At 38.2% G+C, this 23,030-nt stretch overlaps 1 protein-coding gene across 1 annotated transcript in view; it reads right to left on the reverse strand.

The window, feature by feature from the left end:
• The window catches only part of prkchb (protein kinase C, eta, b), a 28,809-nt gene extending 12,521 nt beyond the window's left edge, over positions 1–16,288 (reverse strand). Inside the window, exons 1-10 of the mRNA XM_063001346.1 lie at positions 15,803–16,288; positions 7,587–7,650; positions 6,334–6,490; positions 5,178–5,212; positions 4,906–4,985; positions 4,611–4,740; positions 4,018–4,151; positions 3,790–3,930; positions 3,200–3,373; positions 738–892 (exon numbers count right to left, since the gene is read on the reverse strand). Coding sequence (XP_062857416.1) covers positions 738–892; positions 3,200–3,373; positions 3,790–3,930; positions 4,018–4,151; positions 4,611–4,740; positions 4,906–4,985; positions 5,178–5,212; positions 6,334–6,490; positions 7,587–7,650; positions 15,803–16,147 — 1,415 coding nt within the window. The 5' untranslated portion in view covers positions 16,148–16,288. The remainder of the gene's footprint in view (positions 1–737; positions 893–3,199; positions 3,374–3,789; positions 3,931–4,017; positions 4,152–4,610; positions 4,741–4,905; positions 4,986–5,177; positions 5,213–6,333; positions 6,491–7,586; positions 7,651–15,802) is intronic.
• Between the last annotated feature and the right edge of the window lie 6,742 nt (positions 16,289–23,030).

Genomic DNA, 23,030 nt, shown 5'->3' on the forward strand with positions numbered 1-23,030 from the left:
TCACTTTGTTTCCATTACTTTGGTCACCCTTCCACTACTATGATTGTTAGTGTTTTTTAGCCACAGTATAGTTTAACCTTGGTTAAAACATCTTGCACTTTTTTTTCATTCTTGCAGACGTGGGGCTTCACCTCAAGCTTCTGAAGCAAGACACAACCCGCCTTGATACAGACTCTTCTAAAAGAAAACATTTACTGACTAATATGTCTCAACTCTGGGTTTTCCGATGATCAGATTGCATAATTCTGGCAATCAATTTTTTGCCAAGTTCTGTAGCATTTACAATTCTGCACAAGTAACCATGCTCATTTCATGTGTTTGGCTTGCACAGGTTAAAACAGGTTGCTTGAGACAGAGACAGGAAATGTAATTTACACAACTACAGGAAGAAACATTCAGCTGGGGGTGGAGACTGTCCATAACAATTTTTTTATAGGGGACAAGCACAAACAAAAACACTCTCATCAACAGTTTAACAATGATCAGCAGACAACCACATAATGATGTATATCTGTACAAGTTAAAACATGTAGAGTGAGTTTGATTAATCACTAGAGAAAAGCCAAATGACAACCAGAAAAGATTAACAAGTTAGTCACATGACTAGACCAAATACAATAGACTGCTAAAGCCTTACAGTACATATAAATGGTGATTACACAATTTTTTTTTTTTTAAAAAAGGACACATTGGAAAAGTACTAGAACGCTTGCATGTTTTGGAATTATTGCCCCTACCTGTATATAATGCCTTTCAAGTGAAGAAAAATAAGAGCAGAGGTGATCTCAGCTGCGTAGAATCTGGCCCGGGCCTCCTCAAACCGCCGAGACTTCTGAATATGAAACATCAAGTCTCCACCATTTACAAACTCCATGACGAAGAACAATCTGTCCTAGAAGAGAGATTTTAACAAAGGATGAATTAATAAGCTTTTTTGAAAACTATTCAAAAGATACATGGGGTACAATTTTGGCTTTAGTGATAAATGTTTTCCTTTTTATCATATTACATTAACATACTAACCATTAAGCAAACTGTATTTTAATTTATTACAATAATATGTTTTGCATTTAAAAGTCCAGAAAACCTGGTAACTTGAAATAATACAGGCGTGATGTTAAGTAAGGATGTTTATATGTCTGGACACCAGAGGTTGCCCCTAGCTCTTGAGTAAGCTACTAGCTAATTAGTCATGTGATGAAATAGTACTACAGCAATTCCAAGAAATGTAAAGTAACTATTTGTATGTATCAGGTTTTTTTTCCATATTTTATTTATGCATTTTCTCCCATTTTAGTAGTTCATTTGTTTTCCGCTGCTGGGGGATCCCTGATTGCAGTCGAGGTGGGTATATTGCTGCTCACGCCTCCTCCGCCCAGCGCACAGCCCTTTGCGGAACTCTTTTTCACCTATGCACTCTGCACAGGCGCCTCTCTATCTGCTAATCAGAGTCCTTACACATCGTTTGAAGACCCCACCCAAATAGTCTGGTTATCCCACCCTAGCAGAACAGTATCTGCTGCAGGCACTGCCAATTATGCCCCCTAGATGGCGCCCAGCTGACCGGTGGCAACGCCGAGTTTCGAACCGAAGAGTTCAGGATCTCGGTGCTGGTGTGCTAGCAGAATATCCCGCTGCACCATGTAACAGGTTTTACTAAATGTCTTACCAAATATGTTACATATTTCTATCACATTGAAACAATGCAGTAATAATATTTACATTTTTATCATCAATCAGACTACAAAGAAACAATGTTGGTAACAAATGACATGGCCAAAATCCATTTTCTCTGTATAAAATGAAGTAAAATCCTAGGAATGATTAAATTATTTATATTTAGAGTTTACTTGACAAACACCTTTGATTAAAAAATTAAAGCATTTTACAAAACTGTGTTTCATATTTCTTTTTTCCTCAGCACAGGGACATGTCTCAATGCTCCAAAAAGTTCAATTTAATACTTGAAGAATTCGTTAAGATACTGATTCTCTGATTCTCTAGCATATTCTGTGGCATGTTGTATTTCAGGACGCGACTGCTTTCAGTATTTTATAGGTGCAGTTTGTTTGTTTCTTCACAGACGTCACGGTAAGAATAGAAATCTGCTCAAATTACAGCCCTGGGACGTTTAAGATTGAAACACAATACTGGTATGCAGTGTGTGTCACATGTTGTTTACCAAGAAGAAAGGCATTACGGTAAGTCTGCAGTGGAAACGGGTCAGGTGCTGCCATCTGCTGTTTACATTTACATTTTCGGCATTTAGCAGATGCTTTTATCCAAACCGACTTACAGTACTGTTTAATTAGATCAAGGGTTAAGGACCTTGCTCAATGGCCCAACAGTGACAACCTGGCAGTGGTGAGGTTTGAACCAGCGACCTTTAGATTACTAGTCCAGTACCTTAAACACTAGGCTACAACTGCCCTACAGTTTGAATGGGGTTACCCAGTGCTAAACATGCAAACAAAACAATAAAAAATTCCATTCCAGTCTTGAAAATTCCTCAGGGACCTCTAAACTGGTGGCTGGTACCGGTCCGTGGGTCATTTATTACAGGGTCACACAGAAAGAATAAATAATTTAGGCTGGACATAAGGAACACACTTCGGGTGTTATTGTCTCCTATCACCCCTAGGTCGGAGCGTCTCGTTGCATCGAAAAAAGCTCAGGGTTTCCATTGATTTTCCATAATTGATGAGTAGTATTGTTATGCATTTAATGTATTTTATTACACTCATCGTATAATTTTATTTTAAATCCTCCCATCCCCACCGGTCTGTGAAATTTTATACTATATGAAACCGGTTCGTGGTGAAATATAACTGCAAAAAGTTTTATTAGCTTAAATTCAAACAGTGCATGTTCTTTTAACTAAACTGGCATATGCACACTGAGGGTGAGCAATTTAAATAAAGTGTCAGCTGTTGAAAATGAATTAAAATGACCATTTAATCCAACAACATAAACAAACAATGACTTTTTTTTTTTGTCGGTTATCAGTTAACCAAGAAATCATTGACATATGTACAAGAAAACATTTTGTACATTTGAAATAATATAATACATGTTAAAGTTGGAAGAATGTGAATGTTGCATGAACTTCAATACTGACTCTTATTGATACTATCATATACAGGTCACACATGATGGTGACCATTATGACTAAGTGTGATATCAGTATGTAGGGACTCACAGTAGTTTGGAAGCAGTAGTATAAGTGGGTTAGGTAGGGGTGATGACGTGCCAAAGACAACACTCTTTTTTCTATCATGGTAGATTCCACATCGTCATCCTGCAGTATGACATCTTTCTTGAGCACTTTTACTGCAAATACCTGATCATCAGTGTTCAAGCGAGCCAGCAGCACCTGTACACAAGTGACAACTCCATAGATTTATGATATATTAATTAAGCACAGTACAGAATTAAACCTAACTTAAATAACATATTTTAACACTTTATCCTGGTCAGGGTCACTGTGGGCCCGTTTTCGACTCAATCACAAGACACAAGGAAGTACAACACCCCGGAACTCCAACTTCTCAGCTACCCTCCTGCCTTTTACAGATATAGCCAATCATGTCAGTATGTACAGGCCTGACCAGCTGATAGCACTGCCGGGGATTCAAACTCTATATCCCGGTGGTATAGGGCTAGCACAATTTCTCACTGTGCCACCTAGGTGCCCACATCATCAGTGTTATGAATTAATATAATATATAGTACAGATTTTTTTAAATATTCTTTTATATTACTGGTAGCTGTCATGCCAATATGTCTTACCTTGCCAAAACTGCCTTTCCCCAGGACCCGTAGGAATGTGAAATCTTCAAGGCCCACCTTTACCTCCTCCTCCGCCGAGACCACAGGCTGCTCTTCTCTCTTAGTACTGGCATGTGGAGATTTCACTGAATTCATGTTTAACTGTAGAACAGCCACACAGACACATATGGACTTAACACACTTCTAAAGCTTAGAGGCTTTATTCAGTTTTTAAAACTATTGTTGTACCTGTTTTATGCGTTTGCTAAGTCTGTCTGCCTCCAGCCCAATCTCTGCCAATTTGCTAGCCAGCTCTGCACTGTTTACCCCACAGTTCGGTGCTACGTTCGGTTCGCAGCGAATGTGCACATTCATCTTACAGCCTAAACACAAATTACAGTAGTTTTACGTACACAGTGCACTTTGAAGTGTATCTGCAAAATTCAAGCATTCAAAGCAAAAAGTTTAAAAAAGTGACAGTTAGACCCTGATGTACTAAGATGTCAAATAAAAAGCAAGACATTCTATTTATTTTTACAGTAGGACATAATAATACATGGATACAAACACAATAACAGCCCTGATGGACCTACACAGAGATAATGTTTGATATGCATTCTTTCTTTCTTTCTTTCTTTCTTTCTTTCTTTCTTTCTTTCTTTCTTTCTTTCTTTCTTTCTTTCTTTCTTTTCCTAAATTTTCCTAAAATTCTTTCTTTTTGTATATTTATATAACTGTCTTTTCAATGCTTTGGCAATACTGTAACCACTACAACAGTCATGCTAATAAAGCTCTTTGAATTGAATTGATAATAATGATAATTTAATAATGTATGTTCATACCTTTGCACTGGAGACCCTGTTTTATCAGCCCATATAGGAGTGATCCACAGTGGTTGCAGTAAGTGAGCACTTTATAATTGTGCACTCTAAATTGGTGAGGTATATTAATGCCAAAACCTTGACTTAGCCCCTGTGAGAAAGAAAAAAATATGACTGTGTAAATACTGTCTCTAATAATACTTACAAGACAATACAAATATTATTATAGGAAATACAGATGCTCTACAAACACATCATCCTTTGTCAATATATAAAAACATTAAGACACATTTGTATGTCTGGAAAAACCTCATACCTCAGTGGGTGTTTTCTTTACTCGTGGACACTCACTCACAACTAGATGGTGGCATTTCTTATGAACTACGCAGGTGCATACTAATACAAAAGGGAAAAAATTAATTAGAAAACCTGACATGGAATTTGTGTAATCCAATGTTTGCCAATGCTGGTGCATAAAGGCCTATTCTAACATGGCACAATTCTGTTTCTTTTGAAATGTTAACAAGGTAATACAATATTTAAGTACTTTAACATTCTAATATAATGTCTACCATCTAAAATGTTTACCTTGACACTGGTAGCCTTGTTTTCCAAAAACACCCCTAAAAAGAAAAGACAAATAAACATTTTGAAGTTAGACCTTTTAAAGTTAGTAAGTTTCATGGTGTTTGGGTAGTGCAGGAGTCTAATATGCTAGCCCACTAACAATGTGTCTTGGGTTTGAGTCTTGGATGTCAGGCTCTTATCAGAAAAAGCTATGTCTAGGGAAGTGAAAGGCGGATGGGGAATAATCCTATGCCACTGCAACAGCTACTCTTAGTGTCTGGTCAAGGCTCTAGCATGAGCAGCAGAAGAATAGGAAAAGAGTAGCCTGGTCCTTCAGATGTGCTCGAACTCTAAATTACAATTCGCTACTGGCTGGTGTAAAGATGAAACCTGCTGCTTTATACATTCCTGTGGTGAAAAGTGCTGGCCTGCAGCCCTTCTCGTACAGTGAAGGTTTAATAACACAAACGTTTTTTTAATTTAGAATATCCACATTTGGACAATAAAATGACTTAACATATCAGAAGAAATGCTAATAATAACCAATCACTTGCCACAGTGGGTGGGTAAATATATGCAGCATTTGCCCAAATTCTTGACCATTTACAAAGAAATGCCCCTTCTTTTTGTGACTATAACATTTACTTTACATTTATATTTTATCCAAAGCGACTTACAGTTGTGATTATATACTAGTGGTTAGGGTAGTGGACTAGTAATCAGAAGGTCGCTGGTTCAAGCCGCAGATGTTGGGCTCTAACCAGCAACCTTCCAGTTAGAGTCTAGTAACTTAATTGCTCAGCTACAGTCTTCTGGGATGAATTCCCATTAGATTTTAAAGTGTGTATGTAAAGTGTTTATGTAATAATTTGTGCACATTTCTTCAAAATGCATTTATGAGAGCTATGATTGGATGAGAAGGTTTTGTTTTCATTCAGTTTTCATTCAATTTATTCCAGGGGTGATCAAAATGAGTTTTTCAAAAAAGCCTTTCCCAAAACACAAGCCATCCCAAAATGCCCATGAAGTTGGAAGCATGTAACATATTTAATATTATTGATTATAATTTTATACATATCAGGGATGTTTCTCATGTGTGTGTGTGTGTGTGTGTGTGTGTGTGTGTGTGTGTGTGTGTGTGTGAAAGAGTGTGTTTGTGATTAATTTGAATAATTACCAGATGAAATTTTTGCAGTGGCAGCAGAATGTAGGCTGTCGTAAATAGGTGGCCATAAACTTGTGTCCATTGACTTGGTGCACTTTCCTTTTTAAAGCTCTTTGACGTTTTCTGCTGAATTGCTTATGGGTCCTCCATCCGTTAATACCGGCACCATCTAAAATCAGTAAGTAGTAGATGTTAGAGACAGATGTTTTTTTTTTTATTTGCATTTTATCTACGTCCCCAATATTTTTTTTAATACATTTGTAGATGCTAGATTACCATAATCTACCATAATTAAATCTACCATAATTAAATGTCATTACATTTTCATCAACCATTTCATTTTGGTCATGGTCACGGTGGGTACAGTTCCACTGGGTAACACTGGGCGGAGGGCAGAAACACCCTGAACAGGGTGCCAGTCCATCGCTGGCCCTCAGTCATCCCCCACAGACATAGTCATTCATGTCTGTACCAATGCCCAGCCAGCAACTGAGATTCGAACCTGCACCTCAGGGGTAATGTTCTATCAGAATAGACCCAAGCACAGCAAAAATCACTCACTCACTCACTCACTTAACCGCTTATCCAATTCAAGTCGCAGCCTCTCCCAGCTTTTCAGTGGGCGCAAGGCACATGGTCACACCCTGGACGGGCGCCAGTACATTGCAGGGCAGACCCGTATATACACACACACACACACACACCCATTCACCTACAGGGCAATTCAGTGTCTCCAATTAACCTGACTGCATGTTTTTGGACTGTGGGAGGAAACCGGAGCTCCTGGAGGAAACCCACACAGACACAGGGAGAACATGCAAACTCCACACAGAAAGGACCCGGACCGCCCCGCCTGGGGATCGAACCCAGAACCTTCTTGCTGTGAGGTGACAGTGCTACCCACCAAGCCACCGTGCCGCCCCAGCAAAATCATATTGAGCCAAACAGATTTAGTGCTGTGTTTTGCCAGGTACACAGAACAGCTGCTGTCATTTAGGCTTTTATTGTAAACAACAGCCTGCTCACTACTTGTACCTGCTAACCCGGTCTTTGATTAGGTGTACCACAGAAGTCGTATGTGTTCATGTTTTTCTGCACAAACCTGGTTACAGTTTGTATGACACTTGTAAAACCAGAATGAATTCATACTTAATCACAGCTAAATTGCTAACTGAATCAAAATGGCAGAGACTTGTTAGCTCTGTCTTAGTCTGATCCACTTCGCAAAGTGGGCTTTACATCACAGAGCAGCAGAAGAAACTCACCATCAGTGAAAGTTCCTGCAAGAGAGATGGAAATGTAGATTTTGCCCTCTGGTTCTAGGTTAACCTGATGAAAAAGACAACAAATATCAGAACATATACAATACATGGATTATTCAATGCTTGCTGTTTTGCTGTGTCTGTCTTTTAATTAATAATTTCTATCTATCTATCTATCTATCTATCTATCTATCTATCTATCTATCTATCTATCTATCTATCTATCTATCTATCTATCTATCTATCTATCTATCTATCTATCTATCTATCTATCTCTCTCTCTCTCTCTCTCTCTCTCTCTCTCTCTCTCTCTATCTATCTATCAACTCTGTCTCTCGTGTTAATGGGTTTACACTAAACACTAAAGGGTAATGTACATGAAGCACTACTCAAGCTGTTTTCTCTAGATTGTCCTTGTCTTAGATGTTAACTTTGTGGGTATACAATTATTGACTGTAGAAAATCTTTTTCTCTGTACACTTTGCCAGCTCCCTGTATGTAGGGTGGCCAGCCGTCCGGCTTTAGGTCGGACAGTCTGGTTTTTCAGCTGCCAGTCCTCCGCCCATGCAACGCTAGGACGGACACTTAAAATTCCTCCTTTTGGAATGAACTGGTTAAATTTTTGATCAATATTATCTGTCACTGGCTCAGGTACATGTCAAAACAAATGCTCGCCCACCACTGGCCAATCGCAGAAGGTCAGCCCTCTAAATGCTAGTCTGTGATTGGGTGGTTGAATTTCGCCCGCTCGCTCTGTTCTGCATACACCTCTACCTGAGTCAATTAGTAAACTTTTGGAGGCAGCGAGGAACAGACTTAAATATCAAAAGTAGACACAACATGGTGAGTAAAACAGTAATTTGTTATAGAATTCTTGCTTAAATTGGTCAAAAACTCTGTTATATGGGTTATGGTTTCATTCTGTGTGTTGCAGTATCATGTCCCCCTGTTCCTGGTATGACGTCCTTCTTTTGGGGTGTAATGTCCTACTTTTTGTGACTATGAATGTGGCCACTCTACCTGTATGCCATTTATAAGTTGAAATGTACTCCCTCATAATATTTGAGTAGTGTACACTTCCTGATCACATGCTGTTGGCTATATATTTCTGGTTGAAGCACTATTTATCTTCCAGCACTGACAATAAGGTCTTTAAAAATCCCAACAATGCTGCTGCACCTGATACGCTCATACCAGAGCAACACAGTAATATGTTATTATCATGTTAGTAACACTGCAATGCTGAGAATGGTACACTAGCCAATTGACATCTTGTCAGTGGGGGTCCTATGGGGGTCCCTTAAGACTGACAGGGGTGACCAAATGTACAGAGCAACAGATGTGCTACACTTAGTAACTGTATACCCACCTACCATCTGTATGGTAGTTGCATTAAAAAAAACTATGAATGTACATAAAAGATAGGTGTACCTAATAAAGTGCTTGGTGAATGTATATGTTGGTATATGTTTTTTTTACTATATCACCAACAGTATGTGGACAATTCTTTTACCAATTAAGTTTAGCTGTTTCAGTCACACCCATTGCTAACAATGTGAACCATCTAAGATAAGAAAACATAGCCTTTTATCATCCCATGGGGGAAATTTGCTCAGTCTCCCAGTCTCAGTCTTTCTATATCCTCACATAACCCAGTCTTGTCCAACATCAGTACCTGTCCTCACAAATATTTTTTGACTGAATGCACACATATTCTTTAAGACAAAGCAAACAGTTTTCAGTTTTAAATCTTGTGGAGATCCTTTCCCCAAAGAGTGTAGGAAAAGAAGGGGAGGGAGGACCGCAATATCAATGCCCATTGTTTTGGAATGTCCTTAAACTTATGGATAGGTGCAATATAATGTATGTACCCATATCTGTTGTTCTCTGTATCTAATTTGCTACATACATATTTGATGCATTTACATATTTTTTCCCTCTTTTTTCCCCCAATTTTCTCCCCTAATCTAGTCGTATCCAATTACCCCGATTGCGTTACGCTGCACCTCCTCCGATACAACCCTCCACTGCTGACTGAGGAGCATCGCAACTGACACACGCCCCCTCCAACACGTGATCGGTACCGACTGCCTCTTTTCACCTGCATGAGGCGAGTTCATATGCTGACCAGCCTTGTGCACGGAGAGCCACACCCTGATCAGCATTGTTCCCCAACTCTGTGCATTTTTTGGCCCAGACAATTCTGCTGTTTGCTTTGATGTGTAAATATTTTCAGTGTGCGTGAACCTTTGGCTTTGCCCTTTCAGTTTATCTGTCAGTCACTACTTGCTTTCATTTTGTTTCTTTGACTCTTAGAGTACAATCAACACAAACTTAAACAACAGGACAGACCTGTTTGACGGCTATGATGCTGTACACAAACTATGCCAGCTATATTTTCAGAGCTACACTGAAATCTGTGATTGTAAATAACATAGCAAAACATAACTGTAATAAAACTGTAATATTGCTGACTGCTTACACTTGACACTGTAAAACCGTAAACTGAAAACCTCCAAGGCCAGATTTGCAAAATTTAGGTTACAAACAGCATTCATGGTAATGGACATAACCACCAAAACTTAGCCTGCTCTGTGACTGGTTGGCGACACTCTCAATAACTCCCAATCAGTGGCGGCTCCTGCCAAATCTCTCAGGGGGGGCAATTGTTGTGATGATGGCCAAGGTCACCTGTTCAATGGGTAAATTAAAGCTTAAATAATTAACATTTTAACTCATCTGTCAGTTTGCCCTCACAAATAACTTTGAACGTGGATAGAGACCAGCTTTACCATTAATCATAAAATTAAGTAAAGCCTTCACACTGACAATTTAATTCAGTCTTCATCAGATAGCATTTTATTTTAGGTGCAGCAGATCCAGAATAAAGATTGGCATCGGGGCTAATGTGCAATGAATAAAGAAGTACAATTAAACAATTGGGGAGATACAAGAAGTGCAATCCCAATTCACAATTTAAAATGTACATTACTTACTTGTAATTTACATGTAACTTATATGATTTTCCCCCCTTTGTAGATACTTGATGTTTAAATTTGGTCTGGGTGACCCTAATTCTTAAGTTGCTAATTTATCCTAATTACACAATGGAGTTGCTCCGAACTGAGGTAATGGTAGTCATGGTGACGAGATCGCGACACCAGGTTACGTGTAATGCAAGCACGTAAGTGCGAGCCCTCCTGGAACCCATTCAGAATGTATTGCAGCGCCTGCAGTTTGAAAAAAAGAGCCTTAACATGAGAGTCTATGAGAGCAATCCGGGGTAATTTTCAGTTAGGCTGAAATCGCCCCGAAAGGGGCGGTACTGTATGGAACACAACTCGATGCTGATTGGACTACGATATTCCGAGGCAAGACTGACTCCAGAACAATCACAGCTGTGATAGAAAAATTTCTTCCCTTTCGTCTTTTGGTAGTGCGTCGCCCGATCGCCCTAAGGAACAAGCCGCCCCTGCTCCCAATTATTACATTATTTCCTAAATATTTAGACGGTCGTCGGTAAATGTGAGGTAAGCAAGAAGGCCTTTACACTAGTGCAGCCAATATTATTTTAGTATTAATATAAACTTAAGTTGTTTTATAAGGAAAACTTTTCAAACATTTTTCTCGTGTTTTCTAGGAAGTGTTCTCCTCTTGGCACATTGTTGACATATCATAATTACTTCCTGGATTTTCCCTGCTAGGACTACTTTGTGTTGGTAATACATTTTTTTCATGCTTGGGGAGGGGGGGTTGTTAAATACCACATTCCATACACATGAGCTTACAGAAGTACAGAGGTTGGCTACTGCTGCTATGATAAATAGTGAAGGCATATATGCTATAGAGTTTGTGGACTTTGGAGGTTAACTCACACTTAACTTGCAATTCTTTAAGGTACGATAAGGTGAATACTTTTCATTTAAGAGCAAATGCAAACAACATTTAACAAGACTGAGTAAAAAGCAAGAAAATGAAAGAATAACAAACAACATGGAGTGTCTAAGTGCTATGTTGGGCCACCACAAGCCTGCAGAACAACTTAAAGGTATCTGAAATTGTAAAAGAGTTTGTAAAAAACTCTCTTCCTCAGGCACAGTCAACTGTGGATAGCACAGCTGAGAATGAGATCTTAACTCAAGAGCGGCGGTAGGTTACCACAGTGGTCCCCAATCACTGTTACCGGTCAGCGGGCTCTTTATTAAGTGCTATGCAGGCCGTACAGAAAGAAAAATGAGAGATCGCTAGAAAAGTTTTCACTGCTTCTATTTCGGTTGTTATTGTCTTATTTTCACGCCTAGGTGGGAGCAGTGTCTCGTTGCAGCAAAAAAAAAGCTCATTTTACATCATTTGTGAGAAATATTATTAAATCCTGCCTTCCCCGCGGTCCGTGAAATTATATCTTATATAAAATTGGTCTGTGTAGCAAAAAAGGTTGGGAAATGCTGGGTTACTGCATTAGACTGCTGCACAAACAAAGCGCCCATAAATATTTTTATATTTTAATCAAACTGTCTCATTTTCTTCTGCCTATGCTGCACCTGTACTGGCTCTGGACTGAACCCATGTGGTTTTGAAAGTTAAAGAGACAAAAAATGAAAAGAGAAATCCAGTTAGGTTAGTTTGACAGCATGCCTGACCCAATAATAGCAGAGACTGCCACCTCTGATTAAAAAATGTCATGTGTAACACAATCTATTTATAATAGAACAGGCTATTTATGTTTCCTAAACTTATGTTTTACTAAATGAAGAAAAGCAGTAACATTAAAATGACCTTATCTTTACTGTGATTACTATGATAATCCTGAAAACATTCCATTTAGGTGTTCCAAGTAAAAGAGAAAGTGATAGCGTCACAATATAGTTTAAATTCCACATGTCTGTACAAACGTCTGACCTTTACGTCTTTATTTGCTTGCAAAAAGAAGGCTCAGTCAGGGCTATTTCTATCTATGAGAGCAGTATGAGGCCATCTAGAGCCCCCAACACACTTATTATAAGAAGGTTGAACATTTCCGGTTTAGGAGTGCTGTTAATAGCTGGCAGGAGTATTAGTTCATTAGTTGCAAATAAACTGTTTCCTTAATCCAGAAGTGATGTAGTGCTATTAAACAATGAATCATATAATTTTTTATAGAATTATTTTGTGTACTGGGGTCAAATTTAAAAGGACACTGGACTGAAAGCTAAATCAACACAAAAGCAAATACCAAAATGTTTAAATAAACACATCGAACAAATCAAGTAGCATAAATTATCAGCCAGGTTTACAGCCAACACATAATTAGCTTGGTACGTACTTCAGAATATTCTCACAACATTGTCTCACGGATGTCTGTAGTATAAAATAATCAAAATAATAAATAAAGCTACTGTTTTTCATACAGTCAATCCAAGGGCTGTTTAAAATGTAAAACTTAGTTTTGTATTATTTAGAGTTAAACTGTGTCTCCTCATTTTTGGAGCACTAAGATGAGGCAGTTTGTAGTAATATTGCTTTATTCATCAGGATGTAGCTAATAAAAAAAACATATTTTTCTATTATTCATTGAATGTAATTAAGAGATTTTAGTGATGGATCCAATGCAGGCAAGACAATAGGAACATGTGGGTTCAACAGAATGTGGGTAAACTACAATCATTTGCAGGATTAAAGACGTGTGAAAGCAACAATACAATTAACAATAAGAGTAAGTGCATTTGTGCCGTATAAATGAGTTTGCTTATCAAACGTGTGAAAGGAAAATCAGCAAGGCAAGCATATAAATGTGCCTGTAGATTGCAGTTTCCATGACGCAGAGTGGGTTGCAGTCTGTGGTTTTGTGCAAGGCCTAACCAATGCACAAACAGAACTGTGAAGACCCTTACAAAGGAAGCAGGTATACAGGTCTGCGAAAAGCAACAGCAGTGAACCCAATACTTCAAACATAAGGCCAAAGGAAATAAACACAGCTTTTTGTTTTGATGCATACATTTACAAGTAGTTCAGCCTAAAGATAGAATACATTATAGAATTGTATGTATATGACAAATAAAAAGACAGGTGTACTATGTGTTACCATTTGTCAATAACCATCCAACCATGTTCTGTAAAATGTATAAAAATTATGTGTTCATCATTTTACTTTGTCGTAATGCCAATGGCATTTTGCGGTAAACAAACCTTCCACAAATTTGATGAAACCCAGAGGAAACGGAAGAAGTGAAGAAGTGAGGATCTAATTCAGGTCCCCAGGACATTTACTGTAAAAACATGCTCTACCTGCTGTACCACTATGCTGCCCTGGTTACAGATCTGATAAATGAAAAACCAGTCGGCTGTTCCATTCCATAATTACAGGTGCTGCATTTAGTGACAAGACAGATTAAACTAGGGGAAGCCCATGAACCAAAGTAGTTTTACCATTCAGGTAACCACTGACGTAAACCATGAACCTACAAAGCCTTTTGCCAAGAAAGTTGGCCAGTTTTGTAAAAGGTAAAAACAAGAAGAATCTGTGATTTCTAAATCAACTTTGTATTTTCTAAGTATGAAAACATTTAAAATTTGATGCTTGCAACACTCTCCAAAAAAGTTAATGGTCTGGGAATTGAGGACACTTGCTGCAGTTTTGCGAGTGAATATTTTTGTCCATTCTTGCTTGATACAAGACTTCAGCTGCAAAACAGTCTGTGGTCGCTGTCATCTGATCTTTCTTTTCATGCTGCACCAAACATTTTCAATAGACAGATCTAGACTGCAGACAGGCCAGTCAAGCACACCCATTCTGTGTCTATCATTGTAGTGCATACAGACTGAGGTCTGGCATTGTCTTGCTGAAATAACCAATAATCTTTTTACAATAATATGAACAGTAAATAGTAAAATACTAAATTATTTGCAATATTGCATTGACAAATGCTTTTCTTTTTTTTCTTTTTTTTTTACTGATTAGCAATTCTCTAATGAACAGGTACAAAGAGGTGACGCACAATCCATCATTGATTGTAAAGACTGATCCTTTTATACCGGTTACCAATTCACCTGCTTACTGTAGAATGCTGTAACTTAAATATTCTAAAAGATTTTCACTCTTATTTTGCCTCTGTCACAACTTGTTGGAGTGTGTTGCAGAAATTCTAATTTTGTTTCTATTTACAAAATACAATGAAGTTGATCAGTAAAAACATTGGAATTCTTACATTTGTAGGTTAAATAAAGATTCAAAAGGAGTAACAATGCACATATTGTTCTCTTAATTGATTTTTACAAAATGTCCAAAATGTCCAAAAAAACAATTGAAATTGGATTGGATTTGTATATTTAGTGTGAACTCCCAATCAATAAAAGGAACTGATGTAGTGTAATGGTTAGTGTTTTCTTTTCTTGATAATGCTATTTTCTACACACCATAAAATACCATTAACTGAAAAAATTAAGAAGTTGGGTCACACAGAGTCAGATTTGTTAACCGAATTGGTCAGATGCACATGTTAATTTTTTTGAACAGAGAATTTTTTTGAATTTTTTTGAATTTTTCTTAACAGAGAAGCTTTGTGTGGGGTGAAGATGATTGCGATGCAGTTCATTGTTTACTGTGTAACTGTAATTCCTGCTACTTCTGAGTCATCCTGCATCCCTCTTCAAAGACTGATGGCTTCTCTCCTACCTTTTTTTTAATCATTAATCTTAAAGCACATTGTGAAATCTAAGCACATCTGTCTAGTCTGAAAGCACATTGTGAAATCTTAGCACATCTGTCTAGAGATTTGTGGCTTCATGGACTTTCCATATGCAAACCAATTTTATCAAACCCATTTTACTGACAGTGATATGTAAGGTGTTTTCAGTGTCTTTTTTTCAATTCAGGTGTTGTTAGTAATGTTGACTCTGAGCTTAATTACCATAATAATTGCATGATTCATTATAATGATTACATAATTGCATCATAATTACCTATTGCATGAAATCTTTCCAACAACTTGCAACATCCTACTAGACCTCATCTTTTTTGTAACCATTTAAACATGCAAATATGTTTGTTTAAGCTTATAAATACATATTTGGTGAGATCTATATGTACAAAGTCAAATGACAAGGTGTGTAAATTATTGTTTTCCCCTAATGCATACAATAAAGGTAATACAAATTTACATATACCAAGGCAGAGGATCTGTGTGCATTTATTAAACATGAACAATGATTATGTCAGGTAAATATAATATGCTTTTTCTCACCCATCCCTCAAACGTCTGTCTGCTGCTGGATGAAGATAACAAACTCTCCAGCTGCATGTTACAATTTGCCACAAAGTCGTCGTATCCGATAGGTGTATCGTGAAAAACAGCCAGTTCCAGCACTTTGCCCTCACATACGTACGGGCAGAATTCTTCATTATAGGTGGGTCGGTTGGTCTTGGCTTTAATAGCTGTCTGACACACTTTAAAATTGTCCACCTTGACTACGATGTATGGATCCAGTTGGCTCGTCTTCTTGTAACGCGTGTGTCGTGTAGATAAACTCGTGGGTTTTAAATCCACTGCCTCCTTGATGCGCAGTCTCATGTAGCCTGTAAACTTCATTTTTATTCGATCTGCTAAGTTGTTTCTCAGACTGTCAAACACTTTCTGAATGAGTGAAATGAAAAGGAAGGCAGAAAGCGAATAAGTGCCACCAGCAGCAGCACGCACTCATGGCTGAACTGACGAGAAGGAAACGACCTGTTTCGGCTACACCCAGCACAAACTTTCAGAAGAAACCTGCGTGATTTAAAAGAAGCGACAGCCCAAACTGTCAAAAAACTGTGTGTTGTATGAAATTCCAGCTACGTGATGTAAATCGTGCATGTTTCTTTCAGCTGTCTTATTGTTCCACGGTGAGAACTGACCTAATCGTTCATTACATTCCTTTCCTCATCAGCGGTAGAATCTCCCCTAAAGCATGAAAACAATGTGTGAGTACAGACGTGTAACTCAGCATACACACCCAGAACCCAGCCATGAGCTCATCTAAAATCAACCTGCTACTTAACCAGGTACAGTGGCTTAAGCTTGGATTGACCAACACCTTTTCAGTTTTAGAATGCATTTGATTGCCTATTTTTAATTAAACTTAGTGAATTCTGTAAAACTGTAAGAGCTTATAGCAAGTCTCACCTACGTGTAATTTTTAATACATTTTATACATTAATCTTTTGAGTGAGTGAATATCGCTATACAACTCTTAATCAATAGGGGGCAGTGTTACGTAGTTTTCACTCACAGTTTTTAACTATGCATACTGCTCGGCTGCTGTTGGGACCACATGTGTAGTCGCCCGAAAACAGATTGGGTCACAGGAGATTATTGTTCAAGGCAAATGAATCAATTTTGAGTAATAATTGAAGTTTTTATGTATACATAATTTAATATTTAAGTATAATTTAATTGGGCAATTAATTCAACTTGGTGCTCGTGTTATGCTTGCAACACTATTAGTACCGTGACATGTACTCCAATTAATTATATGTGTTCGCTTTTTTAATTATGAATAATCAAAAGTCTTTTTAGTAAAGCCTTTACCTGAATGGCTAAGCGTGATGCAGAGACCGCCGATAGTAACGTAATTATTTGCCCAATTATTTGTTGTTATGCATGTGCTGAGTATGGAATGTGCAAAACAAATTAATTGATTTGTTAAAATTATCTTTAAATATTTAACAATTGAATGATTTAACTAACTTTCTGTGAAATAGGGTGTTCTTTGCAATAACTTCCTAAGAAAATAGGGTTGTGGTGAGCTTGCAAACATTCTGAACCTCAGAATAGGGTCAGTGACCTAAAAAGTTTGAGAATCCCTGCTTTAGTTCTCTAGCATTTTTATAGTTTGTGTTTGTGACTGTTTTCAAATTGGCAGCTATCTTACAGCCAGTTGTAATATTTGTTTGTTTGTTTGTTTATTAGGATTTTAACGTCATGTTTTACACTTTGATTACATTCATGACAGGAACGGTAGTTACTCATTACACAAGGTTCATCAGTTTACAAGGTTATTTCAAACACAGTCATGGACAATTTAGTGTCTCCAATTCACCCTTTGGACTGTGGGAGGAAACCGGAGCACCCGGAGTAAACCCACGCAGACATGGGGAGAACATGCAAACTCCACACAGAAAGGACCCGGACCGCCCCACCTGGGGATCGAACCCAGGACCTTCTTGCTGTGAGGCGACAGTGCTACCCACTTAGCCACCGTGCCGCTGCCAGTTGTAATACAACCCTGATTTGAATAAATGTGTTTCATAATTACTACATGTAATTATTACTTTAAAAGTTCAAAGTTCATGTGACTTCTACAAAAAGGAGCATGCTTTCTTCCTACTAGAAATACAGCTACCAAAATACTAACTGCCAGCATGTAATACCACATTTCCAAGCCCTAAACATTAAGACAGAATTTCTTAACTTTGCGGGTAATAGTAGTACTTAACTTATTCTGTATTATTATAACCAATAATTTCCAACTGTTCTGACATACAGTCTGAATATAGTGTAATGTTTCTACAAAATTGTCCAGTGACCATCTGTAACTATTAAACCTCGGCCATCTGAACCATCTCGTCTGAAAAAAAAGAAAACTCCAGCCTAGTTTACTATGTCCTAGTTTTCTGTGTTGTGATGGTATTTAGGGCAACTGTTAAAAATGTTTTTCATATTTGACTTTAAGAATATTTAAAGAATATTAAGAGTTTAAAGTTGTAAAATTTTGAGAATAAAGTACTTCACAAATGCAGTTTCTTCTCATTCTAACAACACAACTGATGCTAATGTGGCAGGAGACTGAATATTTCTTTATTAGTGAAACCACATAATATTTGGCCATAATATTTTGACATTATTCTCTAAGTATTTCAAGAATAGTCAAATATACAAAAAATAACAGTGGCCCTACAACACAGCCGAGTGTTCTGTCCTAAAATATTGTAAAAGTAACAACCCCCCCCCCCCCCCCCCCCAATTAAGATTATAGTTTACCTCTAGAAATGCAACAAGCAAACAGCACAGATACAGTTTTCACCTAAACTAAATAGCTCACTTCTCCAGCAAAATGCAAATCCTCTTTACAAATAATTGCTTTATCACACAAACTTCCAATGCAATACACTGTACACATGGTTTAATTCTGTTCTTTTATACTTAAATAAACAGAACTGGCAGTTTGCAAATGTCTTTGCTTACCTTATATTTACTCATTCAACATAAGTAAAGCCATAACTCATGTGTTTGACTTCCCAATGCTCAAACTTGTGTTACACTTAAACATGTCCATGTAGAACCATCGCTTTTAACAATTCTATACATATTACACCCATGTCCCCACAGTGGGTGGAACTTGTCATAAAGTTATAATAAAGCCTACCCATTTAGAGGGAAGATGTAATTTTTGAATTTGGTCTCTCATAGAATATCTATTGCTTGGCCTACTGGGAATTTTTAGCTGGACCAGCATGTTTTCTAGCAACAGCTAGAAATTCTGATTTTCAGAACGGGTGGCCAGGGTCTTAGGTGTTTTCGTGTTCTTCCTGTGTCCACATGAGTTTTCTCCATAGGCTCTGACTTTCTCCCACTTTCTTTCTCAGGTCCAGTTGGGTGACTACCTTTGGCAATCTAAGGTAAACAGGGACTTCAATCAAGTGTAAATAGTTACCCATTACTCACCACTAGATGTCTCTGTGCCTTTAGAAAAGAAGAGGCTCGTTACAAGGTCTGAGTTCACGGTCAATTGCTGAAGTATATGCTACACTTCCTTTAACAGTGTTTCATGCACTGAACCAGGCCCGCTGTTTCACTTTCCTACCCCTCTCAGTTTACCTGCTATATCTCTCCTAGGCAGAAGGTTACATTTCTAATTTACCTCTCTACCTGCAGGTGGGAGATACACAGTATGGCCAAAAATATGTGGACATCCCACCAAACTATTGAGGTTAGGTGTTTTTAGTCCTGCTAATAGGTGTATAAAATTATTGACTTTGTATAAAATGGATTAACTTTGTGGCAATTTGAGTAAGGCCCTTGCCTGCTTCAGTTTGACTGTTATCCTGTGCACAAAGCAACATTAATAAAAACTTTAGTTTGATGTGAAGGAACTTGCAGACTTGCCGGAAGACCTCAACGCTACTGAACATCCTAGGAAGAATCAGTTGCAGGCCAAACCTTTTTGTTGAGCAACAATGCCTGACGTCACAGATGCAATTACCTCATGGGCTTAAATTCCTACAGACACACTTGTTGTAGAAAGCCTTTCCATTATAGAGTAGGCTGTGACATCCATAGTGGGGGCCATGATTTTGAAATGTCCAATTAGCTCATGGTTGGCTATATAGGGTGTGTTTGAAAACCTGTCTTACTGTCTACATAGGCAGCTGCCTAAGTAGAGAGGATTCTAATAAGTCATCGACTCATAAGACAGCTTATTCGAATGCACTACGTACACAGCGATAACATCGGGTTTCGCTTACTAAGCTAACACAGTTAGCATCATGCCACTCAAACCAATGGGATGAGGTGGCACAACGTGCTAGCATGTCAAATAACATCTCCCTTCATGTCCTGAAAATGGTTAAACTGTCCCTGACAAGCCAGAACTTGCAAATGAATACATTTGTACAAGTTTATACAAATTAAAAATCAATAATAATTTATTTACATTTTAAAATAACTCCATTCGTTTCTCCGCACCGTTCGCCATGTTTATTTAATTTTTCTGTGAGAAAAGTTGTGCCGCAATGAATGCTGGGATTGCCTTGGCCGCTAAGGACGCTTCCGATGCTCACTTGTTCTTGAGTCAAAATAACATTGACATTTTAAGATACCTTACTAGACAGCTTATTAAGGCTCTAGGATTTCGAACAGCCTCCTTCTTGGGAGCGTGCACAGGATGACGTAAAATGCTGTCTATGTAGAGCGCTCCCTAGGTTTTCGAACACACCCATAGTTTACTTGAATTAAATGTTAACAAGGCCCACTGTGGCACATCTGCAAGTTAGGACTATTAGCTTGACAATTCAGAAAAGTCCTATACTCCTATACTCTGGTGCAGTTTATTCATGACCTGTTGTTAGCTATTGCTAACAATAAAACCAGTGTCCTGGAAACTCTGGTTACAGCTTGAACAGATTGCCAATCCATCACTGGGCATTATTCATTATATCATTTGATTACAATCACTGACATATTAAATAAACAAATTGGTCCACTGCTCTGTTTTAAAAGGTGAGAGAAGAGCAGGGGAAACCAGTAGAAGCACAGGGAGAACTATACAAAACATTTAACACCTGCTCTGCAATCACAGTCTCTGCCATGTGACCCCTGAATGTCAGCTGCTTGGCTACTGAGTTACTATACTGGCAGATGGACGAGTCAGCTATCAGAGAGCGGGCAGCACCTCATTTATCATGCTATGAAGAAGCCTAGAACATGTGTACAAGCACCAATTGCATAAAAATAGACATTGCTGAATTTACTGTGCTTCTCTCAAAACACTTCACCACTATTTGTCAGATGACTCCTTGAACTAAGAAATATTGGAAAAGTTATGTTATGTTTCTGGTGTAATACTGGTACTGGTCTGGCCTTTTAACCAATCATAAAATTGGTTAAAACATTCTGCTTTACTGAATAATACATTATACTCTATATGGTCAAAAGTATTTGGACACCTGACCTTGAGCTTGTTGGACATCCCATTAAAAAAAAAAATTGTAATAAAATAGAGTGACATCTCTGTGATCTTTTCAGCTATAATAATTTCAGCCACTCTTTTGAGAAGGCTTCTCAGAAGATGTATGTCTGTGAGAATTTGTGCCAATTCAGTCAGAGGAGTGTTTGTAAAACTGGACACTGATGTTGGTCAACTGATGTTGCAGTTCATGCCAAAGCTGTTCAGTGGCGCTAAGGTCAGAACTTTGTGCAGGCCACTAATTTAACACACCTCTTAGTAATTGTTGTGACGTTAACATATAAATTGAATAATTAGAAGAGGTGTCCCAATACTTTTATCCATATAGTGTATATAAACCTCTGGTCTAACATTTTCTCAAAAAGACATGTTCTACAATTATTTATATTAGACTGGAGGTTTGGGATGCAGAAGTGTCATTCTCTTTTAAAAAGGCATTGGGGCGGGGGGGCGGGGGGGGGGGGGGGCACAGCATTGTAACACACAAGCCTGCCACTGTGGAGAACCAGGTTTGAGCCTTAGCATTGCCACTGGCCTGGTGTGGGCGTTTAATTGGCAGTGTCTAAGAGAGGTAGGCTGAATGGGGAATCACCTCCTTGCTGCTGCAACAGAGACTCACACACAGTTGCACAGTTTTTCTAATAATTTACTCACAGAAGTGAAAAGTTTATAGAATATTTAAGTACAGCATTCAACAATATGCAGATAAATTGGTAACAGGTGTAGGTATCATGATTGGGTACAAAATTATCCACCAAGGGATCAGTGTTTACAAGAAATGACGGGTTATGGCTCACCACTTTGTGTTAAACTTCAGGAAAGAATTGCCAGTTAGTTCAAAAATAACATTTCTAAATGCAAGATTGCAAATAATTAAGTCATTCACCATCTACTGTTTATAATATTGTGAAAAGATTCTGGCAATCAGGTGGAATTTCAGTCTTTGAGCTCTCGGCACAGCACTGTATGACAAACCGTTATGCTACCGTGATAAATATAGCCACAGGAATACTTCAGAAATCCTTTGTCATTTAACACAGTCTGCTGCTGCATCAAGACATGCAACCTGAAACTGTTAAACAAAGAGAAAGCCGTACATCAATGATATGCAGAAACTCAGATGATCTCAGATGATCAGGAAGACAGTGGAAACATGAGCAGTGGTCAGATAAGTCCACGGTTCAGCTTGTTTTCAGGAAAAACAGACATCAAGTTCTCTTTGCCAAAGATGGAAAAGACCATCCAGAACCATCAGTGAAAGGTAAAATGTGCTGCATTTGTGCCAAGATGAAAAATGTTAAAACACATTGTGGAATCTATGCCATAAAAAATTAAGTGTGAAGGAGGGAGGGTCCAACCCAGAATTAAAATGGTCTTTCTAATAGTGGCCTGTGTAAGATCCTTGGGAAGTAACCAAATACTCGGCCCTCGTAGTGTGCAATAGAATTATGAAGAGCTCTTGAAACAAAGTGTTTCCTTTTGAAAGCTATCGACCTAATTATAGAAGACACTGCAAGTCTCTTCTAAGGCGAGGAATAACAGCATCTAGAGGATATGATTTAGGAAATGAGGGTAATAACCCAGCCTTCCAACTGCACTTGTCAGATAGTGAGTGGACCTTGTAAAGGCTCCATCTATCCTCTTCAATGGTAAGTATTTGTGTATGTGTGTATGAGGAGACAGGGAGGATGGAAAAAGGGTTGATTAAATTATAGATCTAAAAAGGTTACCAGTCAATGCGTGAATTGT

Source organism: Trichomycterus rosablanca, chromosome 9 (assembly GCF_030014385.1).
Source record: "Trichomycterus rosablanca isolate fTriRos1 chromosome 9, fTriRos1.hap1, whole genome shotgun sequence".
Lineage (NCBI taxonomy): Eukaryota > Metazoa > Chordata > Actinopteri > Siluriformes > Trichomycteridae > Trichomycterus > Trichomycterus rosablanca.